Source organism: Vipera ursinii (assembly GCF_947247035.1).
Source record: "Vipera ursinii genome assembly, chromosome: 2".
NCBI classification, from domain to species: domain Eukaryota; kingdom Metazoa; phylum Chordata; class Lepidosauria; order Squamata; family Viperidae; genus Vipera; species Vipera ursinii.
This window is the reverse complement of record NC_139513.1, coordinates 280,259,777-280,285,875: the sequence shown is the minus strand read 5'-3', so window position 1 is coordinate 280,285,875 and position 26,099 is coordinate 280,259,777. Positions and strand designations below refer to the sequence as shown.

Genomic DNA, 26,099 nt, shown 5'->3' with positions numbered 1-26,099 from the left:
ACCGCCCTTCTCCCTAGGGACTCAGGGCGGTTCACAGGGCATATATAAATAGCTATACAAAAATTAAAAGAGAATTAAACCATGCCCAATTAAAATACAACAATAATAGAATAATAAAAACCAATTAAAAACCCATATTCCCCATCAGGCCAGACCAGCTAACTCAAACAAGTGGGTCTTCAACCCGCGACGGAAGGATCGGAGGTCCGATGCCATCCGGAGCTCAACCGGCAGTTGGTTCCATAATGCCAGAGCACCCACAGAGAAGGCCCTCCCCCTGGGGGCCACCAGTCGACATTCCCTGACCGGAGGCACCCTGAGGAGGCCCTCTCTGTGGGCACGCACAGGGCGGAGGGGAGTTGACGCCGGCAGCAGGTGGTCCTCGAGGTATCCCGGACCCATGCCATGTAAGGACTTAAAGATCATAACCAAGACCTTGAACCTCACCCGGAAGACAACTGGTAACCAATGCAGCTCACGGAGCAAAGGTGTAACATGGGAGTACCGTGAAACTCCCAAGACAACTCACGCGGCCGCATTCTGTACCAGTTGGAGCCTCCGAGTGGTCTTCAAGGGAAGCCCCATGTAGAGAGCATTACAATAGTCTAGGCGAGAGGTCACGAGCGCATGAGTGACCGTACACAGGGCATCCCGGCCCAGATAGGGCCGCAACTGGCGCACCAGGCGAACCTGGGCGAAAGCCCCCCTAGTCACGGCCACTATATGGTCTTCCAGGGTAAGTCGTGAATCTAGGAGGACTCCCAAGTTGCGAGCCCAAGGTACATATTAAGTTGTATATCCACTTCTCAGTGCCCATAAACTGCAGACTGAAATATGAAATCCTCTGGAAGTCTTCCACTCCGGGACGTTATTAAAACAAAATGGCAGCTGGTTATGAACAGTCATGTTGTTAAGAATAATATCTATATTCCAAGTAGAATAATGTAATCTTACTAATTGTGCTGTCTTTATGCTTCACTTTCCCATCAGAAAAACCAGTTAGGGAGAAGATTTATATTTCTAGTCACCAGAAGACGGATTTGATACTTAAATGCTCTTCCTGCAAGGTAGATCAATATAGAGCACTCTTTGTGATCCAGCATGGCTGAAATCTGAGGAAGAGAATTTACCCATTTAAAATATTATATAATGGTAGCTGGCTCTCTGCTGGAGCTATCCTATAAATCTGTGAATAATGTGGGAATGTCCAACAGAGCTATAAAGAAGGAAGGAGGCAATATTTTGCTAGTTGTGAATACCACAACCTCCCACTCCATTAATTGTGAAGCAGGAAACTGAATTCCCCATATTTCCTGTTTGTAGGAGACAAGATGTTCTTTGTCCAAGGTACATTTAAGTAAATCCTCTGAGCTTCACATTTGAGTCAAGTACATTCCTTGGAGTGGGTTGGGAATGGAAAGAAGTTAGGGAGAAATATTGTATCTGTTTGATGGAATTAGGAAAATGAATTTGTGTACGAGATAGCAAACTGGCTTTGAAATTCCTTGATCTAGTGCAGGGCTAGGCAACCTTGGCTCTTTCATGACATGTGGACTTCAACTGCCAGAAGCTGGCTCAGGAATTCTGGGAGTTGAAGTCCACAAGTCATAAAAGAGCCAAGGTTGCCTACCCCTAATCTAGTGGAATATACATAGCCCGAGACTGTCCTATTTCCCTATCCCCACAAGTAAAGATTAAGACTGTCAAAGACAAACTTCTAGGAGAGAATGTTTATGGTAAACTGACTGATGGTTTAATGATCCATCCTAAGCATTTAAATGAGATTTAGCTATAATGTAGTCTGAGCGTGCTTTTAGCATCAGTCAGTGTCCTCTATTCCAGTGGGTTGATTGGAAGTAATGATTGTGTTCCAACCTCTGGCTTGGTTTGGAAGTGGACTCCTCATTCAGTTTGTACAACATCCTTAACTGGTTCCATGTGTCAAGATTGCTGAAACTAGCCATCCAATGCAAAGATTAAATTGCCTTATTTGGCACTATTCTGTGCCTGTGGGTCTTCTGATCTGATTCTGAAATAGAAGAGGAAGCCCCTGTAGTAGCCTACACTGAAGAAAAGCACATGGAACTAAGCTCAGTGCTGCAATCATGCTTGACAGTTTTATAAGTTAGCCTTCCATATATTAGGATCTCTTTCCTATCTTATGAATTTATTTCTGAGGCAGGAACTACTTCATTTCTTCTGTGCTAATGGTGACCCCAGATATAAGACCTATATGATGATTGGGTAGATTCAAAAAAGAAGAAAAAGAAAGTTGGAGGTTTGTAAGTGCCAGTAGATATGACCATTTCTCTTGGGTTCTTAAATAAGCCTCAAGGATTGTTGTTAGCTCACTGGGTACTGATGCAGGACAAAAAGATAAGCTTTCAATTGAAACTGATTACTACTATATATAAAACAGAGGCCTGGATCCTGATTGGGATATGAGGAGGCCAATTGACTACGTACAGTCATCCAGCAGAATGAATTCAATTAATTAATATTTTCTTCTTAAAAGCTTTGCTATCTATTGGAACTATTCTGAGATCCAAGGTTCAAAATAGTTTTCTTTAAAAAAAAGATTTTATTAGTTTTTTCCTTACATAGCGTGCAGTCTGGCTTCAGAAGAGCTAATACATAGTCATAGTCAAAAATCAAATGCACAGGTATAGTATAGGTGGTACCTTGCTCAATAGTAGTAACTGTGAGAGGGATCTCGGAGTCCTAATAGACAATCACTTCAATATGAGCCAGCAGTGTGCTGCAGCTGCCAAAAAAGCCAACACAGTGCTAGGCTGCATTAACAGAGGGATAGAATCAAGATCAAGTGAACTACTAATACCACTTTACAATGCTTTGGTAAGGCCACACCTGGAATACTGCATCTAGTTTTGGTCACCACGAGTGTAAAAAAGATGTCGAGACTCTAGAAAGGGTACAGAGAAGAGCAACAAAGATGATTAGGGGGCTGGAGGCTAAAACATATAGGGACCAGTTGCTGGAATTGGGTATGTGTAGTTTAACGAAGAGAAGAGTGAGGGGTGACATGATAGCAATGTTCCAATATCTCAGGGGCTGCCACAAACAAGAGGGAGCCAAGCTATTCTCCAAAGCACCTGAAAGCAGGACAAGAAGCAACGGATGGAAACTAGTCAAGGAGAAAAGCAACCTACAACTAAGGAGAAACTACCTGACAGCTAGAACAATTAGCCAGTGGAACAACCTGCCTCAAGAAGTGGTAAATGCTCCAACACTGGAAGTTTTTAAGAAGAGACTGGACAGCCATTTGTCTGAAATGGTATAGGGTTTCCTGCCTGAGCAGGGGGTTGGACTAGATGATCTCCAAGGTCCCTTCCAACATTATTATTATTAATAACATCAAAAACAGAAAATATGGCATATATAGAACAATTAGCCAGTGGAACAATCTGCCTCCAGAAGCTGTGAATGCTCCAACACTGGAGGTTTTTAAGAAGAGACTGGACAGCCATTTGCCTGAAATGGTATAAGGTTTCCTGCCTGAGCAGGGGGTTGGACTAGATGACCTCCAAGGTCCCTTCCAACTACTACTACTACTTCTTCTTCTTCTTCTTCTTCTTCTTCTTGTTCTTCTTCTTATTATTATTATTATTTCCTAATCTTTGGTTCTTTCTTCTAGCCATTTGTAGAATGACTCCCAGCTTTGGTAGCATTCTGTTTCTTCTTTATCTTTCAGTCTCATAGTTAATCTGTCCATCTCTGCACATTCCAATATTTTTAAAATTACTTCTTCCTCTGGTGGTATTTCTTCATTTTTCCAGTATTGCGCGAAGGTTATTCTTGCTGCTGTTGTAATGTGTAGAACCAAATATAAACTTTGTTTATTAATCTTTTTCTGGTATTATACCTAATAGAAAAAGTTCTGGATTAAATACTACATGTTTTCCCAACATTTTTTCTAACCAAGCATGTATTTTTCCCCCCAATAAGCCTTATCAAAATAGTTCTATTATCTTTATTTAGGCACCACAAATAAGAACCACAATTGAGAAATCCTCTTTAAGTCTATGCATTCTACATTGCTCATGTCCTACAAATGCTTTATTTACCTTTCATTCTAAGATGAACTTGAGGAGATGGCATAAATCTGCCTCTTTTCTGAGTTCTACCTTCCTGCAGCGCCAACTCATCAGCAACCATCTGCTCTGGCAGGTGTATTTTCCACTATGGCAAAATGTCTACTGCTGCAGGTCTATCTGATAAATAAAGGTGTCATATTGAGGGAAATTTACTTTGGTTCTTGCCTCCTCTGCCTGGTTACTGGGTGGGTGTTTCAGATATTGAACTTGGGAGCCCCAGTGTATGCTTCCTACTTCTACTTCCTGTTTGGAAGAAGATAGGGGTTTTGATTTTATTAAAAGAGGAATCAGTGCTTTCCTTATGCCTTCTTTTTCTACATCCTGAGTGCTATAGTTAAAAACTTTTAGTCCAGTCTGATTATCTCCCTGAACAGCTTCTTAAAAAAATTTGTTCAGAAGATGATGGCTGAACAATATTTTCCATGCATTCCCAGCCTGTGGGCAGATCATAGGAACAGAGAACCTTCTCCATTGCAAAACTGAAAATAAAAATGAAGTTGCAGTGTTTTTTCACTCCTTTGGTTCCTCCAAAGCAGGGGTCTTCAAACTAGGCCCTTTTATGATTTGTGGACATCAACTCCCAGGCAAGCTGGCTGAGGAATTCTGGGAGTTGAAGTCCACAAGTCATAAAAGGGCCTAGTTTGAAGACCCCTGCTCCAAAGGAACCTGCTTTTTTTCTACTCCTTTGGTTCCTGCCTTCAAATAAGCAGACAATGAAAGTCAATCAGAGCCCCTGGATGGGCTTTTGGCAGTGAAATGGCAAATTCTCTACAAAGAGGTATGGACTCCTCTTGCCATATTATTATTTAGCTCTGGGGAAAAGCATAATGGAATTCCTATCCCCTGTACAGAAATCGGGACCAGTCAAAAACGACCCAGGCCTGGGCCACTATGTCAGCTCATACCACTCTAGCACTTTCCTTGCAAATGTTTTTTTTCCCCTAACACAGCTCCACATTCAGTTTTTCGTTCCTCTACCGTCATTCTCTTGGTGGGGAAAAAAGAGATTATTTTTCCTGAGGCTTTTAAAAGTTAGATGCTGTCAGAGTACTCTTTCTGACCTCTGTCCTAGAATCTCCTGATATCCTTTATATCTCCTGCCAACTTGCCTATTTGCTTTGGTAGTGACCAATTCATAACTGGCTTCAGTTGTCTGGCTAGCTGACCTGGCTTTATCTTCTTGTGTTCGTAACTCCCCAAGATTTTGGAGAAATGTTCTTTGCATCTTCTAAAAAGCCACCCAAGCTGATGTCACCTGAAGCCTAGTATGCTGAGAAGGGAAGATTTCTGGACAGTCTTCAGCACTGCCGTACTGTGGATAGGCTCAAAGCCCCCACGCCCTGTTGCGCCACATATGAAAGTCCAATTTGTATTCTTTCCTCATCTCCTTGACTGTTTTCCTGCCCTGGCCATCTGAGGTACTGCCTCCTGCAAAGATATTGATCAGTGGGTATACGGCTGAAAGGACACACCTTCCCACAGAATCGGAGCACAGTAGACAAAAGCCGTTTCTTCCTCCAGAAAGCAGAACAGAAAAGGAGGAAATGTCCCCTCCTGGATAGGAAGAAAGCTTAAGCCAGTATTTCTCAACCTGTGGCTGCCTGGATAATACTGGGAGTTGAAGTCACGTATCCTCAAGTTGCCAAGTTGGAGAAACACTGGCTTAAGTCTTTACTTTCCAAGGAGAAAGTTGCAGGGGGTCCACCTTACTCGTTTTCATTTTACATCCTTTCAAACTTTTGCACCTCTGGTATTACTGAGCCAATCCTAGCCCCAGACTGGCTATTACTACTGCTCCAGTCTGGGTTGGGTTTAAGAAGAGACTGGATTTAATCGATTTAAGAAGAGACTGGACAGCCACTTGTCTGAAATGGAATGGGTCTCCTGCTTGAAGGGGGGGGTGGTGGTGGTGGTGGTTGGGGGTTTGGACTAGAAGACCTTTCAGCTCTATTTTGATCTTATTTTAACTGGGGTTTTATTTATACAGGGACAAATATAATTTCTTTTTAAACTTGTTTTAACTTTTGTATTTTGGTTTTTAATTCCCCTGTAAACCGCCCTGAGTCCTTCGGGAAAGGGCGGTATATAAATGTAATAAAATAAATAAATAAATAAATAAATAAATAAATAAATAAATAAATAAATAAATAATTCTGATTCAATTTGACTTTAATATATCCACGCTAGATATACAGTTTTGAGCAAATGGTCCAAAAAATCGGCCTCCAGCTACTCAGCGAAGGTTCCTCGCTCCCCAGACAGGAAAGGGGACGCCACAAACCATAAGACACCGCCTCAACACCCTCCACCCCGAAAAAGCCGCCTCCCTTCTCCAGCGACGCTTGCCAGGCCGCTCGTGTGAACCCTTTGACGCGGGTCTGTTCCCAACAGGGAGGAAAACCCTCGCGGAGACCCGACATGGGCGGCGAAGGGGGCTCCTTCACTCACCCTCTCATGGTGAACTTGGTCACCGCCAGCCGGCAGCCGGCGGCGCTCAGTTCGCTCTGGAAGTCGGCGTCGTTAGCGATCACCTTCACCCCGACCATCCCGGCAGCGACTCACGGGCGGCGGGGGCTGCTAAACGGCAGGACGGCGCCGGCTGCGGTAGACGCGGCAATTCGTCGCCCGGTATCTGCACAGTCACCGCGGGAAGGAGGAAGACGCACGCCCAGCATGCACCACAGCATCTTTTGCGCAGGCGCGGGGAGCTCAGCCCTTTCCCGCTCCTTCCTTAACTTTAACCCGCGCGAGTCGTTCAGGGATAGAGCGGTGAAGTGGGTGAGGGGGAAAGGTTGGGCAGAGCCAACTTCCGGTAAGCGTGGAGGGGAAGAAAAAAAAAAAAGAAACCACGGAGGCGATTGAGCGCAGAGAGGCGCCGGTCTAAGCGTGGGTTACCTCTCTATGGTGAGCCGCTGTAAGAAGTGGGGAAGATTGAGAGCGGAAGGCCTCGATTTTAGGCGGAAGTCAACTTGACCGAGGGCTGGAGCCTTTTAGGTTCTGGAAAGGAGCAAGTTTGCCTGCCATCTTGGTTGTGGGCATGAGATGTCTGGATAGAAATACAGGTCCTTTGGTGAGATTCTGGAGCAGTGTTTCTCAACCGTGGCAGTTTTAAAATGTGTGGACTTCAATTCCCAGAATTCCCCAGCCAGCCAGCTGGTCCAAACTTTTTAAAATTGGCTGAAGTTGAGAAACACTCTTCTGGAGATACGGAAGCTTTAGAAATTGTCTCTGTCTGTCATTATGTATATACGGCGCTTTTCTGCTGTAACTTTTTGAATTACCGTATTTTTTTATATAGAGTGGCTTAAACCTTTGTGGTATGCTATTTTGAAAATGTGCTTTTACTAGGATTCTTTTAAAACTGGGTACATTCGCCAGAGAAAATTGAATAGCATCAGCAAAGGTATTTTACTGGAAGCTTTACTATAGGCTGTTTTAGGTAATTCGTTACTTAATACCTTGATTATCTCTTAGGCCAGATCAAAATTCAAAATATAAAATACAGAACCATTAAAGAAATACTGTAATAATTATGCCATTCGTTACTTGAATTTTAGCTTCAGTGAAACAGTGGTAATTTAATTCAACGTGTATGATTGTCCGCCTTGAAACATGACTTTGAGCTGATGGCAACAGTTAAAACAATTACAGCATAATCAGTGCAGCCAAGGTAAAACAAAACACCCCCCCCCTATCTTTGTCTCCATCTTTTTTGCACCATAAGCCCCCATTTATATCCCAAAGGTGCTTTTTTTTCCGGAGTCCAAGTGGACTTCCTTGTTTTTCTCTGGATGACTGAGAATCTCCATAGACATTCCCCCTTTTACAGAAGCTGACAATGTCAGAAAGCATTAAGTTGCTGGCGCCCACTATGTTCTAAGAAGAGGGAGTCAAGCTATTCTCCAAAGCGCCTGAAGGCAGGACAAGAAGCAACGGATGGAAACTAGTCAAGGAGAGAAACAACCTAGAACTAAGGAGAAACTTCCTGACGGAACAACTAACCAGTGGAACAACCTGCCTCCAGAAGTGGTGAATGCTCCCAACACTGGAAGTTTTTAAGAAGAGACTGGACAGCCATTTGCCTGATATGGTATAGGGTTTCCTGCCTGAGCTGGGGGTTGGACTAGATGACCTCCAAGGTCCCTTCCAACAACAACCACAACTACTACTACTTCTTCTTCTTCTTCTTCTTCTTCTTCTTCTTCTTCTTCTTCTTCTTCTTCTTCTTCTTCTTCTTCTTCTTCTTCTTCTTATTATTATTATTATTATTATTATTATTATTATTATTATTATTATTATTATTATTATTATCCTCCTCCTCCTCCCAGGACACTCCCTTACATGCCTGCATCTCCTGCCCCATTAACATTTCGCTCTAGCACTGATGATGCTACCAAGTCTGGGTAATGAAACGTCTGTAAGAAAACAAGCAAGCTCAGAGAGCACCAAAGGACCCCCCCCCCAAGTCAAGCCTGAGCTACAAAACATTCTCCTTTATTAATGCATTTCGCTTTGCTTTCTTCTTCAACCCGCGCTCTCCTTCCCCGCCCAGCGTCGATGCCATACGTCATTCGGAAACCCGACCCCCGTTCCGCCCCGCCTCTCCGTCTCCATGGCTACAGCCTCTGGCGGCCGAGGCGGCTGCCGCCGAGCACCGCGCGGGGTCTTTTGCGACACTTGCGGCAGCCGTCGCGGCCGCTGCCAGTCCGTCAGCTGATTTCCAGCGGCTGCGTTGAGCCCCGGCTTCGAGGGGCGAGCAGGAAGCGGAGCCGGCGAGGGCGGTCGCGGGAGGCTTGAAGGCGCCCTTCTCCCAGCGGGAGGAGGAACAGGAGGCTGCTCCACGCGGCCGAAGCAGGTACTAGTCCGTCGGGGCAGCACGACCCCTGTTTTAAGGTGGCCGTTCGGGTAGAAGTTGACCGTCTGCAGCCTCTGCCTTATGGTTCCCTCCCAACCATCTTTTCGTTTCCAGAGCTGACGGCAGGATCCCGTGGCTTCCTCCGCCGCCCCTCTTCTCCTTCACCTTCTTATCTGACTCTTTCCCCCATTTCCGAAGTGTGGTTGTGTGTCTCTGCGCGGTGTGTGTGCCTGGCAAACCCTTTACAACCAGGAGGGATTTGTAAGCACCCACTTCAAACCCCCCCAACCCCCACCCCGCATCTCCTCCTGTCTCCTCTCTCAGATGTGGTTTTGTGCGTGATGCTTTCTTTCTTTTTTTTAAGGGTTATTTTCAGGGTGAGTTGATGGGAGTTGCTTTATCTGGGAAGTAAGATGACATTTGTAGAGAAATTCACTCATTTAGCTTCCCCGGGTGGGAAGCCCTTTTTTCTCTCTCTCTGTGTGGATCTCTTCAAGCAGGTTTCCTACCACCACCACCCCGCCTTTGATCGATCGATGGATCGATTATGTGCCATCAAGTCATTTTTACCTCCTAGCGACGACGGCATAAGATACGTTTGCTCCATGAGGATTTGTCCCTAATCTGGTCTTCCAGCATTGCACCCGTTACTGCTGAAATTCGGTTCATTCATTCCGCTTCTTCGCTTTCCTTTCACCTTTCCCAGCATTAGATCCTTTTCCTTATCTTTGCATAATGTCTCTGAAATGAAATCATGTGAGCTTGCTCATTTGTGCCATGAGTGAGAACTCTGGGTTGTTTTTGATCACACATGCTTACCATAAATCTCACCCAGTGGGCTCTCCTCCTCTCCTCTCTCCTCCCCTTCCCCTCCCCTTCTTTTCTCTTCTCTTCTCTTCTCTTCTCTTCTCTTCTCTTCTCTTCTCTTCTCTTCTCTTCTCTTCCAGAGATGGGGACATCGCTACTACCCCATTTGTACCAGGTGTCCCTCTCCCCGCTCTGATATTTTTCACCCCATTTGAATGTCACCCTTTTGAGTAGCCAAATCAACTCATTTCTGCCTGTGTCAGATGCAACCTTGTTTTCCTGGCAAGAGATCCCCGCTTTGCCCACTTATCATTAACTCATACTTATTCTGGCAGGTTTTCCTCAGCCCCAAAATGAGAATCAGTTTTTCCATTGTGTTTTAGTAAGATGATCTATTTTTGCATCCATGAAACTGAAATGTACACATGGATCAGTGCACATCTTATAGTTCTCTTAAAACTCTTCACCCAAATCCAGAGATGAGCTTGGGGAACCATGAGAATTCTAGGAGAACATAAAATTCTTTCTTTCTTTCTTTTTAAATAGTTACTGCTTTGTATTGATTATTTCATATGGAAGGAAGTGGTCTGGTGATCCCTGAGGTGCATTTTTATGTTAGCGCACATATGAATACGTATTTAGCATCATGTTGTTGTAGTAAAACCACTGCTTTGAGGATGGTCAGAGATTGTAGTTTTGCTGATTTCAATGGCAGATTCCTTATTGGAACCCATATAATAAAAGACATTCTCTTCTTCCATTTGATGTGAGAGAAAGGATCTCTTTTCTGCGCATACTCTATTTAGATGGCTAATATTCCTTATGCTATACTTGATTTTCCGTAGGATACAGTACCGGGTTACACTGATAAATAGTAACACTAATTCTCTTCTCCCTTCCAGATTTTATTTCCTGCATAACATTAGAGAGGCACAAAATTTGTTATGTGTAATTTATATATGAACCGAGCATTCTGTCCCAAAGCTGCTTTTTCAAGACACCTGGACTTTTCTTTGTATTTTTTCCCTTGAAGGCATTTTGCTTCTCATCCAAGAAGCTACTTCAATTCTGAATGGTGAGGGCAGTAGGGGGGGGGCAGTTGGGGAAATGGAAGGATTTAAATGTCTTTAAGGAAAAAACAAAGAAAAGTCCAACTGCCTTTTGAAAAAGCACCTTTGGGACAACCATGACCTGGATGACTGAAAATCTTCATAGACATCTAGAACAGTGGTTCTGAACCCGTGGTCCCCAGACCCCTGGGGGGGGGAGAGGGCTGCAATGTCATCACAGGGGATCCACAAAGGCCTAAAGAAATGTTATGATTTAAATCTTGAGATAGGTCTTGGGGGTCTGTGGTTATGGTTATTTTATTTTATTTATTTTATTTTAATTCCATTTATATCCCGCCCTTCTCCGAAGACTCAGGGCGGCTTACAAGCTTAGCAGTAGCCTTCATTCTATGTATATGCCTGCTTATTAGGGCTTTCACACACACCCCAAGCGGCATTATTACAAAGTCAGCTTAATTGCCCCCAACAATCTGGGTCCTCATTTTACCTACCTGGGAAGGATGGAAGGCTGAGTCAACCTTGAGCCTGTTGGGACTCGGACCTGCACTAATTGCAGGCAGCTGGTGTTACTTAAGGAGGCATTAGCCCACTGCTCCACCAAGGTTATGGTCACGAAAGGTATTTGAAGGGGGTTATGTGGTGAAGAAAAGGTTGAGAACCACTGATCTAGCGCATTCTGTTTCCTTCCATATCATGCTGTTGGGATATTGGGGGTTGGGGGGTTGGTTGGGCTTATTTTGTCTGGATCATTATACCTGGAACTGATTGGACCGCTTGTAGTTTGGAGGCTCAACCTGTGAAAACTGTTAGACATTAATTAGCATGTTCCAAAGGGAAGTTAGGTTGATTTAGGAATGGCATTAGAAAACTACTAGAGTTTATGGTTTGTTTTCACTAAGATCATTGGTGGTTAAGAAAACCATAATAGTGTGAACCATTATCATAAATCATGTTTTACAAACACTAACAAATCATACAATGTTATCAATTGAAACCGAATAAATCCAATTGTGCGCTAGTTTGCTCTGCTTGCTGATTGCTTCTTTTCTTTCCTCATCCTTCTTTCAGATTATCTCTTTAGTACATGTTCTTTTCCAATGGCTACTCTTTTGGGAAATAAGAACTGTGGAGATTCCTAGTCATCCAGGTCATGGTTGTCCCAAAGATGCTCTTTCAAAAGGCAACTGGACTTTTATTTTATTTTTATTTTAATTCCATTTATATCCCGCCCTTCTCCGAAGACTCAGGGCGGCTTACAAGCTTAGCAGTAGCCTTCATTCTATGTATATGCCTGCTTATTAGGGCTTTCACACACACACCCAAGCGGCATTATTACAAAGTCAGCTTAATTGCCCCCAACAATCTGGGTCCTCATTTTACCTACCTCGGAAGGATGGAAGGCTGAGTCAACCTTGAGCCTGGTGGGATGCGAACCTGCACTAATTGCAGGCAGCTGGTGTTACTTAAGGAGGCATTAGCCCACTGCTTCACCAAGGCTTTTGCAAAACAAAAGTCCAGTTTTTCAAAACGAACTCCAGTTGCCTTTTAAAATAATTGCTTACTATTGAAATCATGATTGGTAAATCAAAGTGCTGAGCCTTTTTGGTGTAGCAACTGTGTTTTGTGAAAATCTTCAGCTTTTGCGATCATGGCTTAAATGAATTTCATTTCTATTTATGATTACTATATTGGTTTATTGCCAAATAACCATACACAGAATTGCTATGTTGAAGCAGAATTAAATTGGCTTTTTTTTCTACCATGCTGATTAATATCCAATGTGAAGTTAATGTAATTACTTAGGGAGATTTTTTTATGGGTATTGCTCTAGAATATAAATATGGCTCAGCAGTACATACTTCAAATAAGTGTACATGTAAATGAGTGGATTTATTTTAAGTATCATTGACTTAAGGAACATAACCTTAACTGAACAATTGAGAGGTATTTTGTAGGGGAATTCTATTTTCCATCATCGGATAATTTTCCAAATACAAGATTTGATTTGGGTACAATACTTTTCACATTTGTAGAATGTTGAAGTGTCTTTAATATTTCTGTTGATTATGGAGGGTTGTGTTCACCCAGTGTGCTTAAACTTTGGTTGTTTAAACAAAATTATTGAATAGATAAGGCTTGGCATTAACATTTGATGCTTTTAAACCATCATTTACATATCCTAGTCTATATTAGGCTAACCATAAACAAGTAAGCTACATTTTGGTTCATCGAGTTGTTGAAACCAGTGTGATGAAAGTATATGAATTGCTGTATTTATACCTATCTTTCTTTTTTGGGGAATTTAAAATGATTGTGGGCCTCTCCTAATTTAATCCTCCCCGTGAGGCAGACTGAATTGAGAGAAAGTGACTACAGGTAGTTCTTGATTTATCCCCACAATTAAACCCAAATTTTCTGTTGCTAAGCAAGACAGTTGTTACGTGAGTTTGGGCCTATTTTATGACCTTTCTTGCCACTGTGATTAAGTGAATCATTGGAGTTGTTAAGTGAATCAGGCATCCCCATTGACTTTGCTTGTCAGAAGGTTACAAAAAATGATCACGGCACCACTGCCACTGCCATAAATATGGGCCAGTTGCCAAGCGTCTGAATTTTGACCATGTGACCACGGGGAGGCTGCAATGGGCATAAGTGTGAAAAATGGCCATAAATCAATTGAGATTAGACCTTTCCCAAATGCCTTAGCTGCTATATTACAAAGAAGCTTAAGCACTGGCTTTGTCTTCGATGAGATGCCTCTCTTTACTTGTGTACATAAAGAGATTTTAACCTACTTTTCTGGTTTGGATCCTATCTGGGCAAAGCACAGCAACATTTACAGCTAACAGAATAATTTGTGCAGGCTTTTCTGGTATTCATGTGTACGGAATAATATGTGCACAGTTTCCATTGAAAAAAGTTAATTCAAAGTGGGAAAATTTTCCTTGGATATATCCATGAAGTCCTTAGTAGTCAACTTCAGAACTGTTCTTGTTACCTCAGAGCAATGCTCAATTTTCATGATGTATTTTAGGCCATGGTTTGTTAAAGAAGTAGCATTTGGCTAGGTTCCCACAGCATGTTAAGCCATGAGTCAGGGCTTACAGGCTTCAGGAAATGAATTCATATAGTAAACCCAAATAAAAAATGTTCATTATAGCAATAGCAATAGCATTTAAACTTATATACCAGCCCATTGTGCTTTACAGCAATCTCTGGGTGGTTTACAACATAAACATTATTTGCATATTGCCCCCAACAATCTGGATCCTGATTTTACCAACCTTGAAAGAATGGAAGGCTAAGTCAAACTTAAGCCCCATCAGGATCGGACTCCAGGCTGTGGGCAGAATTTGCCTGCAGTACTTCACTTTAGCTACTGCACTACCAAGTCTCCATTATTAATTAATTACACTTCTATACCACTTGCAGTATCTCACTTAAATGACTGGGGGGGTTACAATAAAATTATGGATTTGCAATTATGGATTTACCATAAAATTATGGTTTAATATGGTATGAATCCAGGTTAAGTGTTCTTGAATATAATTAATTTTCTTACAAATATAGTTTTTTTATTTGTGGCTCAGTGGGTTAGGACGCTGAGCTTGTTGATCAGATGGTCGGCAGTTTGGTGGGTCGAATCCCGAGTGCCGCGTAACTATTACTCTTTCCAGCTTCTGCCAACCTAGCAGTTCGAAACCATGTAAAAATGCAAGTAGAAAAATAGGGACCACTACGGTGGGAAGGTAACAGCGTTCTGTGCGCCTTTGGCATCTAGTCATGCCGGCCACATGACCACGGAGACCTCCTCGGACAAGCGCTGGCTCTTCGGCTTTGAAACGGAGATGAGCACCAGCCCCTAGAGTTGGAAACGACTAGCATGCATGTGCAGGGGAACCTTTACCTTTACCTTACCACTTGCAGTATCTCACCTAAATGACTGGGGGGGTTACAATAAAATTATGGATTTGCAATTATGGATTTACCATAAAATTATGGTTTAATATGGTATGAATCCAGGTTAAGTGTTCTTGAATATAATTAATTTTCTTAAAAATATAGTTTTTTTTATTTGTGTACATTGTAAGCCTATAGACCCTTCTCTATCTGGGATGAAGCCTCACTGAATTTAATAATACTTCTGAGTAGTAAGATTGCTGCACAATTTTGTTTTTTGCATTGACGGAGAGAGATGAACGGGACAGATGAAATGCAACAGTATCTCCAGAAATTAATCTATCCCCAGGATTGTTATATTTGCTTTTATTTATCTGGATGTACCGTATTTTGTCTCTATTGCAGATGCATGCAAATGTATATAAACCTTGTGTATACAAAGGACAGTTGGCGAGTTTCCTTGACAGGGAAGACTTAAAAAGAACTGGTTAAAAGTAGTAATACAAATGTTTATGTTCTGTATTTATATTTGGCACTACCAGTTCATTTTCATCTTCACAACTGAAGCCTTCCAGTAAGCAAGTGGGCCAGAAGCAGGCAGAGAATTTTGGGCAAGTCTTAGCTGTGTCTACCTGTCTTTTTTTCCCCTCATGTCAATTTCCCTATAGTTGATTATTGATTCTGAGATAAGAAGTAAGCCTATCTCTCTTTTTTCTTGTTTAAACCAATTTACTTCTTTAGTGTTCAGAAACACAGAGAGAGAAACAAAGACACTAAAGCGAATAGAAAGCAACGAAGTATATTATATATATTTAATGTGGTATTGAACTTTGATCACACAGAATAAAATTGATCATATTTCCATTACATTAATAGGAAGCCAGTTCCCAAAAACACCTAGAAATCCAGTCTTTGGTTGTACACATTATCCAACATTAAAAAAAAAAAACATCCATGACATTGTACCTTATGTTTAGGTACAACTCTGTAATTCTCACCATATTAAATATTTTTATTTTTAGGATATAATTTAAATGTGGATACATACTTTAAAACTGCATTGAATTTTGTAACAGATTAAGAAACCTACCATTATTAAAAGAGAATAGGGCAGTTGTGAAGATTTCCTATGATTAAATATTTTCTCTGTGGAGTCCTGGAAGAATAGTTGTGCTCCAGGCTTTGAATTAGCTTTTTTTTCAAAGGAATGAAAGACCAAACAGTGTGTATGGTCAATGCAGATGTTTGTAAAATCTAGTGCTTTCATCAGAGTGATAAAACAAGTATCACAATATTATGACTGAAACTCTCCCTGGAGTGAAATTGTGATAGATGGACAAAAATCTCTGTATGGGACACGGAAGGGAAAAACTACAAGCACAATGAAAAAGTCGATATGTGGCTTTCTGATACCATGGCACAGACATGGTTGCATTTTTAGTAATGGGATTACTAAATTCTGTTGTATTTCTTGCATGGACTGCTGCAGTGTTTATTTGGAAAATACTGTGGCAGAAGTATCATTTCAGCTTTTATATATGTTGTAAATGTTCACTTTACAAAAATTCCAGTTCTGAAAGTATTTGTTTTTAAATTGAGCTATTAATACTTTTTGCTGGCAAGAGACTGCTGAAATTTAAAACAATCTTATTATTATAAGAGGAAGGTTAACTTCTCAGAACTGCGGAATGGCAATTGATTTTAATTCATTTCAGTGAAAACACCTCTTGGTACTAAAATTTGGTCATATGCATCCACAGCGTCTAAAGTATTCAAATTATTGCCAGTTTTGAAATGAGTTTAGGATATTAAACTCAAGGAGTTTAATATACATTTGCACCAAGGAGCCTTGGTGGAGCAGTGGGCTAATGCCTCCTTAAGTAACACCAGCTGCCTGCAATTAGTGCAGGTTCGCATCCCACCAGGCTCAAGTTCATATATAAAACTTTGTCCATCTTCAGTCCATATTATCACTTTGTCTGCTGACACAAAATCACCTCCTGTCCATGTCTGTCCATTTTCACTTGGGACTGAGCATAACAAGGAATAATCTCCGGCATCAAATACCTAAAGAAAAGTAATTACATAACAAATTGATTGTAAATTAATAAATATAAACACAAATAGCCTTTCTTACAGTTTAATTTAATTTAATTTAATTTAATAATATTTATATACCGCCCTTCTCCCTGAGGACTCAGGGCGGTTCACAGGGCAGAATAAAATACTAAATACAAACGTTAAAACAAGATTAAATAATTGCCCATATTAAAACAGTTGGAATCAAGTTCAAAACGCCAAGTTAAAATTAAAACATAAGAATAAAAACCCCACCAATCCCCATCAGGCTAGGCCGGCTTGAACAAACAGAAACGTCTTGAGATCGCGACGAAAGGAGCGAAGATCGGGCGCCATCCGGAGCTCTACCGGTAGCTGGTTCCACAGCTCCGGAGCGCCCACAGAGAAGGATCTCCCCCTGGGGACCACCAATCGACATTCTCTGATCGGTGGCACCCTGAGGAGGCCCTCTCTGTGGGAACGCACAGGGCGCAGGGAGCTTGATGCCGGCAGCAGATGTTCCCCAAGGTACTCCGGCCCCATGCCATGAAGGGCTTTAAACACTGTTACCAGTACCTTGAATCTCACCCGGAAGACAACTGGCAACCAATGCAGCTCACGGAGCAGCGGTGTAACGTGGGAGTATCGGGAGACTCCCAACACAACTCTCGCGGCTGCATTCTGTACCAGTTGGAGCTTCCGGGTGGTCCTCAAGGGCAGCCCCATGTAGAGAGCGTTGCAGTAGTCTAGACGAGAGGACACGAGCGCATGAGTGACCGTGCACAAATCATCCCGGCTAAGATAGGGCCGCAACTGGCGCACCAGGCGAACCTGGGCGAAGGCCCCCCTAGTCACAGCTCCTATATGGTCTTCCAGGGTGAGCCGTGAATCTAGGAGGACTCCCAAGTTGCGAGCCCTATCTACGGGAGGTAATAATTCACCCCCCATAGCCAAAGGTGGAATATCCGAATAAACCCGGGATGAAGGTATGCAAAGCCACTCAGTCTTGTCGGGGTTGAGTTGGAGTCTGTTCCTCCCCATCCAGACCCGAACCGCCTCCAGGCACCGGGACATCAAGTTGAGGGCATCACTGGGGTGGTTTGGGGTTGAAAGGAAAAGTTGGGTATCATCAGCGTACTGATGATACCCAACTCCAAAGCCACGAATGATCTCACCCAGCGGTTTCATGTAGATGTTGAACAGGAGAGGCGAGAGGACCGACCCCTGAGGAACTCCACAAATGAGAGACCTCGCGGTCGACCTCTGTCCTCCTGCCAACACCGACTGCGAACGTCCCCGGAGATAGGAGGAGAACCACTGTAAAACTGTGCCTCCCACTCCCAATCCCCTGAGACGCCGCAGCTATTAGTGCTTTATTTATAAAAAACAATAATTGCATTTGTTTATTAAACCCTTTCAATAAAAAAACACCCCAAAAGACACTCAGTGGAATTTACAATTTAGGATACCTACAAGACAAAGATATAAACAATCAATAAAAAATTTCAATTCAGCAGATCAAAAACCTGCAGAAAAAAATGTATCACTCTTATGTATGAGAGGCCACATAAGGAGGCAAGATACAAAAAGACTGCAAACAGTATATATTCAGTATCAGAAGTAATTCTCTAAAAAAGGAAATTAAAGAAAGAAGTTTGAAAGCAAAAGCACTGTGATTATTCTAGTAAATATTATTTTAAGGTCTGGATAAATAGTTATAGTTTTCCATGAAAGTCGCAATCAAGCAACTACGATGTGAGCTGATGCACGCTAAGGCAATGAGCTCTGCAGAAAAATCACTGAAGACTAATCGGTTTAGAATCTGACTCTCTGGAGATTATTTATTTATTGCATGCCTTGGTGGAGCAGTGGGCTAATGCCTCCTTAAGTAACACCAGCTGCCTGCAATTATTGCAGGTTCAAGTCCCACCAGGCTCAAGGTTGACTCAGCCTTCCATCCTTCCGAGGTAGGTAAAATGAGGACCCAGATTGTTGGGGGCAATTAAGCTGACTTTGTAATAATGCCGCTTTGGGGGGGGGCGAAAGCCCTAATAAGCAGGCATATACATAGAATGAAGGCTATTGCTAAGCACATTGGTTTGTGCTTAAATTGTAAGCCGCCCTGAGTCTTCGGAGAAGGGCGGGATATAAATGGGATTAAAATAAAATAAATAAATAAAAAATTAAATTCTAGAGTATTTTTAAAATCAACAAAGCATCACTAAGATGGATATTAATTAGTTGCAAGAATTTTGGAATAAGAAGGTGGAATATCTTATATTAAGAAATCTGTAGTTAAGAGATTTTAAAATGTTAAATACGTTATAGTGTTAAAATCTATTAATTCATTAAATTCATTAAATTTTTCTTTTGTATATATTGGTCACCTCAGGTCCAATTAACAAGACTTGATTGTCAACCTTATTTGTTTGTTTGTTTGTTTGTTTATACATGCAGTTTAACAGAATAACAGAGTTGGAAGGGATCTTGAAGGTCTTCTAGTCCAGCCTCCTGCTCAAGCAGAACCCTACACCATTCCAGACGTATGGCTGTTCTATCTCTTCTTAAAAACCTCCAGTGATGGAGCATTAACTCTGGAGGACATACACTTTTTTAAAAAAAAATATTTAAACAAGCTAGCATCTGAAGTCACAGTAATTCCAATTTATAAGAAAACAACATTAACTGGAAGAGTTTGCTTAGCCTTCTGGCTCAAATGCCTAAGGGAATAGGCAGGCGTTTAATGGCTTACAAAAGGCTAACCGGATCTGCAGATCTCTGTGTTACATAAACCAGGAAGAACCACGTTACCTAAAAAGTGATGTCTTGATTACTTTTGATTCAGTATCTTACTGTTGAGAATAAAAATGAATAAAAGTTGATTTGTTGAGTTAGAATTATGCACCACGCACCCGCTTACCTCAGGACCGCCGCAGCCATGCCTCCCACGCCCTGACACATCAAGCCAGTGCCGCTGCTCATGATGGGATGCCGCATGATGCATCGTGCTGGTGCCACTGTATGCGGCACCGGCACTCACGGCACCAGAACAATGCAACACATGGCCTCCTGCTCCGAGCAGCCACCAGCAACCAGAAGAAGTGGGCCAGCATCCACACAGGCTCCTGCTGGATGGAGCTGCCAGTGAGGCAGGTGTCGGGGCGTGGGAGACCTGGCTGCGGGGTGGTAAGCAGTTGCGGGGTGCATAGGGCAGCCCCACCCCTGCCCTAGCTTGATTTTTATATGTGTGCCTCGCCCCATCTCGTGGGACAGAGTGGACGGGGTCTTAACTAGGGCTTATTTTTTGGGTAGGGCTTATATTAGGCACACATGTAAAAATCAAGCTAGGGCTTATTTTCTGGATAGGTATTATTTCCAGGGAAACACGGTATGATCATTAGAATAGCAATAACACTTAGACAGATACAGGTGAAACTCGAAAGATTAGAATATCGTGCAAAAGTTCATTTATTTCAGTCATGCAACTTAAAAGGGGAAACTAATATATGAGATAGACTCATTACATGCAAAGCAAGATAGTTCAAGCCGTGATTTGTCATAATTGTGATGATTATGGCGTACAGCTCATGAAAACCCCAAATCCACAATCTCAGAAAATTAGAATATTACATGCAATCAATAAAACAAGGAGTGTACATAGAACAATATCGGACCTCTGAAAAGTATAAGCATGCATATATACTCAGTACTTGGTCTGGGCCTCTTTTGTAGCAATTACTGCCTCAATGCGGCGTGGCATGGAAGCTATCAGCCTGTGGCACTGCTGAGGTGTTATGGAAGACCAGGATGCTTCAATAGCGGCCTTCAGCTCTTCTGCATTGTTCGGTCTCATGTCTCTCATCTTTCTCTTGGCAATGCCCCATAGATTCTCTATGGGGTTCAGGTCAGGCGAGTTTGCTGGCCAATCAGGCACAGTAATCCTACGGTCATTGAACCAGGTTTTGGTGCTTTTGGCAGTGTGGGCAGGTGCCAAGTCCTGCTGGAAAATAAAGTCAGCATCCCCATAAAGCTCGTCTGCGGAAGGAAGCATGAAGTGCTCCAAAATCTCCTGATAGACAGCTGTGTTGACCCTGGACTTAATGAAGCACAGTGGACCAACACCAGCAGATGACATGGCTCCCCAAATCAACACAGACTGTGGAAACTTCACACTGGACTTCAAGCATCTTGCAGTGTGTGCCTTTCCATTCTTCCTCCAGACTCTGGGTCCTTGGTTTCCAAATGAGATGCAAAAGTTGCTCTCATCAGAAAAGAGGACTTTGGACCACTGAGCAAGAGACCAGGTCTGTTTTTCTTTAGCCCAGGTAAGACGCTTCTGACATTGTTTGTTGTTCAGGAGCGGCTTGACAAGAGGAATACGACATTTGAAGCCCATGTCCAGGATCCGTCTGTGTGTGGTGGCTCTTAATGCACTGACTCCAGCCTCAGTCCACTCCTTGTGAAAGTCCCCAACACTTTTGAATGGCCTTTTCCTGACAATCCTCTCCAGGCTGCGGTCATCCCTGCTGCTTGTGCACCTTTTTCTTCCACACTTTTCCCTTCCACATAACTTTCTATTAATGTGCTTTGATACAGCACTTGGGGAACATCCAACTTCTTTTGCAATTACCTTTTGAGGCTTTCCCTCCTTATGGAGGGTGTCAGTGATGGTTTTCTGCACAACTGTCAGGTCAGCAGTCTTCCCCATGATTGTGATTCCTATTGAACCAGACTGAGAGACCATTTAAAGGCTCAGGAACCTTTTGCAGGTGTTATGGCTTAATTAGCTGATTAGACTTTGAGCCTAGAATATTGCACCTTTTCACAATATTCTAATTTTCTGAGATTGTGGATTTGGGGTTTTCATGAGCTGTATGCCATAACCATCACAATTATGACAAATCACGGCTTGAACTATCTTGCTTTGCATGTAATGAGTCTATCTCATATATTAGTTTCCCCTTTTAAGTTGTATTACTGAAATAAATGAACTTTTGCACGATATTCTAATTTTTCGAGTTTCACCTGTATACTGCTCCATAGTGCTTCACAGCACTCTCTGAGCAGTTTACAATGTCAGCAATAATCTGTGTTCTCATTTTATCAGTCTCGGGAAGATGGAAGGCTGAGTCAACCGTGAACCCCATCAGAATCGAACTCCAGGTTGTGGGCAGAGTTTGCCTGTAATACTTCATTCTAACCACTGTGTCACCAAGGCTTTTAGAATGATGAAGAGGCAACCTATAAGAATGAAAGTTTGGAATAGCTATATCATTTGGAAAACAGAAATATCCTAACCTATTAAATTACTATTTTTACATATTTCCTCTATTGTTATTGTTTCTCTATAATCAGTAATTTGTTCTCTGAAAATCATTAATGAAACAAAACTACATTTGCTTGTACATATATAACTATTCATGTATCGAAGAATCATTTCCTCCTATCTCCATCCATCCATCCATCCATCTTTATATAATATTTAATCTATTGGTAAATTAACCAATTTTCTTGATTTGTATAGTACTTTCCTTCATAAGCTAGTCAAATGAGTTCTTATAACAAACTAAGCCACAATGTTGCTTATTGGGGTAAAAACTGAATTTTATCATGTACATAAGCAGCAGATAATTTTATAAATGATCAGATTCAAATTATTATGGGAAAAATTGTTCTGTTAATAGTCTGCTGTTCTTCTGTTGCTAACCTTATTTCATTTGGATGAATTAAAACACCTTTAAAGCTGTGTTATCTGTAGCTATGAAGCATGGGATGGCGTTGAGCCACTTTATACAACTACTTAGATTTACTTGTTGTATGTAGCCTGCTTCACAAGATCTTATTTCTAAAATCCTACTAAAGAAAATGACTTCATGGTGTTTTTATTAAACTTTTGCAGTTGAAACTATGTTAATTGCATTTTCAGGCGTGAAACCACAATGGCAGGTAACAGTTTGGTCCTGCCAGTCGTGCTGTGGGGACGCAAAGCTCCTACTCACTGTGTATCCGCTACACTATTAATGGATGATGTTTCAATGATTGTCACAGGATGTCATGATGGTCAGATATGTCTGTGGGACCTCTCTTCAGATTTAGAAGTAAGTTTAAATCATGGAATTAGAAAATGATACATAAGTTGTATTTGAAATGTGGTTTTAGAAATGTAGTTTAAGTATATTTCTATACAGTTCTGTTTGAACTGGGTACATGTTTTATAATTTCCTGAAAATCCATTGTTACAGTATCTATGCTTTTCCCAGGAAAAGCCTTGCTTCCAAAGCTGATTCATCAGAACAGTTATTATATGTTATTGGTATTCATAGGCTTGCTTTTGTGGGAGTGCGGACTTTTTTTAAAAAATAAATAAATCATTAAACCATGGAAAATCACTGAACTCTGTTGAAAAGTGACTCTGCGGAGCTTCCTTTCTCCCCTGATCCTTTGGAGGTGAACATAATTTAATTTAATTTAATTTAAAAAGAATAACTAATTCAAATACTGATTTTGGAATGTATTGTTTCTGTTTCTTTAATGCTGCTTCTAAAACAGCATTACTGCTTTATTTATTTCTAAGGCATACAGAGTGCTTGTAATTTGGACGGAGCCTTTGAGCAATTTTGACATCCAAACAAATAACCTAGAATCTAAAATTGTTATTGAGTACTTTTATATCCCTTTTTTGTTTGATTTACCGTATATGGTCAGATATTACACTCGGTTGCATTTGCAGCATATTCATGCAGAAAGTAACGGGGTAAATATTCTCTGTTTTCCACTTGTAACATTAGATAAGAAAGAAGAGGGAGGCTAGTGCCTAATTGGATGCTGTTTTGAAATGCAAAACACAGTGTCAAATACAGCTCCAAGGGACTATCCTGAGCATCGTTCATATATTAGATCAAAGACTTCAGTTTTCATGAATTGTAAATAAATCAACCCATGGAACTGTCTTGCAAAAAAGTATTCGTTACCTTTAAACTATTTTTTGAAAGAGCAAGATGAATAATTTGTGTGATGTATGCCTTTTATTCAGAATAATTAAAACTATGTCAAAGCTGTAAGCTCAAACTATATCTGCAGTAAGTTTTTCACCTCCCATGGTGTTGCTATTAGGCTAGGAGACCTTGAGAATTGGATCCCTTCCTATACAATTTGGGAAAGGGTTAAAAACACTGTTAAGGGTAGATCATAACTTTGGAATAACTATTGCCAAATTGACAGTCTTCCTGCTTGAATGACTTGAGCGACCTACTTTTCAAAATTATCATGAAGAATAATATGCTCTCAACTTTTTATACTTTGTTTTCCCAAATTACTGGAGATAGAGGTATTCCCTCATTAATTGGAGAAATAAATGTATGAAAACTTTACAAACGTGTGTTATTCTCATGCCTTTAACTATGCTTTTTATTTTGTAGTAATATTTGAAATTACTTAGAGACATTTCTACTTTTCTTCTCTCTGATTCTAGATAAATCCTAGAGCTCTGTTGTTTGGTCATACAGCATCAATCACTTGTTTATCCAAAGCCAGTTCTTCAAGTGAAAAACAGTATATAGTGAGTGCATCTGAAAGTGGGTAAGGATTTGCTTTTGAACCAAATTTTCTGCCAATGACTGAATTATTTTATTTATTTTTTATTTATTTTATTAAACTTATATACCGCCCTTCTCCCGTAGGACTCAGGGCGGTTCACAAGGCTTTTTAAAACAATGCAACAAGTTACAAAAATTAAAAACAATTAAAATAATTACACTAACCTTGAAATAACCCAATTACAATTAAAAATACAATTAAAACCCCAGTTAATACTCTCAGTCTAGGCCAGAAAGCTCCAAGAGCCAGGTCTTCAGGCCCCGGCAGAATGAGCGAAGGTCAGGGGCAGTCCTAAGCTCTGCAGGCAGCTGGTTCCAAAGGGCCGGCGCACCCACAGAGAAGGCCCTCCCCCTGGGTATTATCCGCCGGCAATCTTTTACCGGCGGTACCCTGAGGAGACCCTCCCTGTGGGAGCGCACAGGACGAAGGGAGCTTGATGCCGGCAGCAGGTGTTCCCTCAAATATCCCGGACCCAAGCCATTTAGGGCTTTATAGGTCTCTTTAATTTAGGTCTCTTATAACACTATATTAAATATTATCTTAAAATCTGCTTGGGCAGGTTTTTTTGCCTTCAAAGGAAGGCAGTCCAAGTATAATTTTTTGCATCGTCCTTCTATATCTCTCCTTCCTAAAATGATCATTCAATAAACAATTGTGGGGTTGAAAATGATTGCTTAACAGCTACATTGCCCTCTTTTTCTTCTTGTAGAGAAATGTGCCTTTGGGATGTGAATGATGGAAGGTGCATTGAATTTACAAAATTAGCCTGCACACATACTGGCATACAGGTAAATACGTTAAGTATGGTTTAAACTACAGGTAGTCCTTGACTTACAACAGTTCTTTTAGTGATCGTTCGAAGTTACAAAGGCACTGAAAAAAGTGATTTTTGACCATTTTTATCGTTACGACCTTTGCAGCATGCTCATAATCATGCGATCAAAATTCAGATGCTTGGCAATTGGTTCATATTTATGATCTTTGCTGTGTTCCAAGGTTCAGTGATCGCCTTTTATGACCTTGTTACAAGCAAAGTCAATAAAACCAGATTCACTTAACAACCGGGTTACTAACTTATCAGCTGCAGTAATTCACTTAACAACTGTGGCAAGAAAGGTCACAAAATGGGGCAGAACCCACTTAACAAATGTCTCACTTAACAACAGAAAGTTTGGGCTCCATTCTGTTGTAAGTTGAGGACTACCTGTAGTTATGTACAAATGTAAATGAATACCTAGGCTTCAGTGTAACTGCTTTTAAACTTTGCTTTAATCTGATATGGTTTTCAAGTACTCAAGTACGCGATACAAGTATATCAGTAATAAGTATTTTTATGTGATGAAATATTTGAAAACTGAAACTGTTAGTAATCTTTGGGAGAATTGGCAAAACAACCACAAAGAAATAAATACAATTATGGCTGTATTCTGAGACAGTTAAAGGAACCTGTTTTTGCTGTCTTTTAGGAGCCAGATGGAATGCAGAAATAGTGAAAGTCAGGTAATTTGTTGTAGGGTAAATTTGATTTAAATAAATTTGATTTAAATAATGATTTATATCACTAGTCAGGAAAATTCATTTTAATTATTTACTAAGTCAGAAAGATTCCATTAATCATTAGTTTCTTCTCAAAATACTTGATACAACCTTATTATATACTCAGAAAAAGAAGTAGTTTTTGGTTTTAGGTGGTAGATA

General features: G+C 41.2%; 2 protein-coding genes across 3 annotated transcripts in view; one reads left to right on the top strand and one right to left on the bottom strand.

The window, feature by feature from the left end:
* The window catches only part of TXNL1 (thioredoxin like 1), a 32,127-nt gene extending 25,272 nt beyond the window's left edge, over positions 1 to 6,855 (bottom strand). Inside the window, exon 1 of the mRNA XM_083354808.1 lies at positions 6,564 to 6,855. Coding sequence (XP_083210934.1) covers positions 6,564 to 6,661 — 98 coding nt within the window. The 5' untranslated portion in view covers positions 6,662 to 6,855. The remainder of the gene's footprint in view (positions 1 to 6,563) is intronic.
* Positions 6,856 to 8,830: 1,975 nt separating this feature from the next.
* WDR7 (WD repeat domain 7) overlaps positions 8,831 to 26,099 on the top strand; it is a 238,868-nt gene continuing 221,599 nt past the window's right edge. For both annotated transcript variants that reach the window (XM_083354765.1, XM_083354766.1), the window contains exons 1-4: positions 8,831 to 8,970; positions 22,732 to 22,903; positions 24,277 to 24,383; positions 25,111 to 25,189. In XM_083354765.1, the coding sequence (XP_083210891.1) occupies positions 22,745 to 22,903; positions 24,277 to 24,383; positions 25,111 to 25,189 (345 nt within the window). In that variant the 5' untranslated portion in view covers positions 8,831 to 8,970; positions 22,732 to 22,744. The remainder of the gene's footprint in view (positions 8,971 to 22,731; positions 22,904 to 24,276; positions 24,384 to 25,110; positions 25,190 to 26,099) is intronic.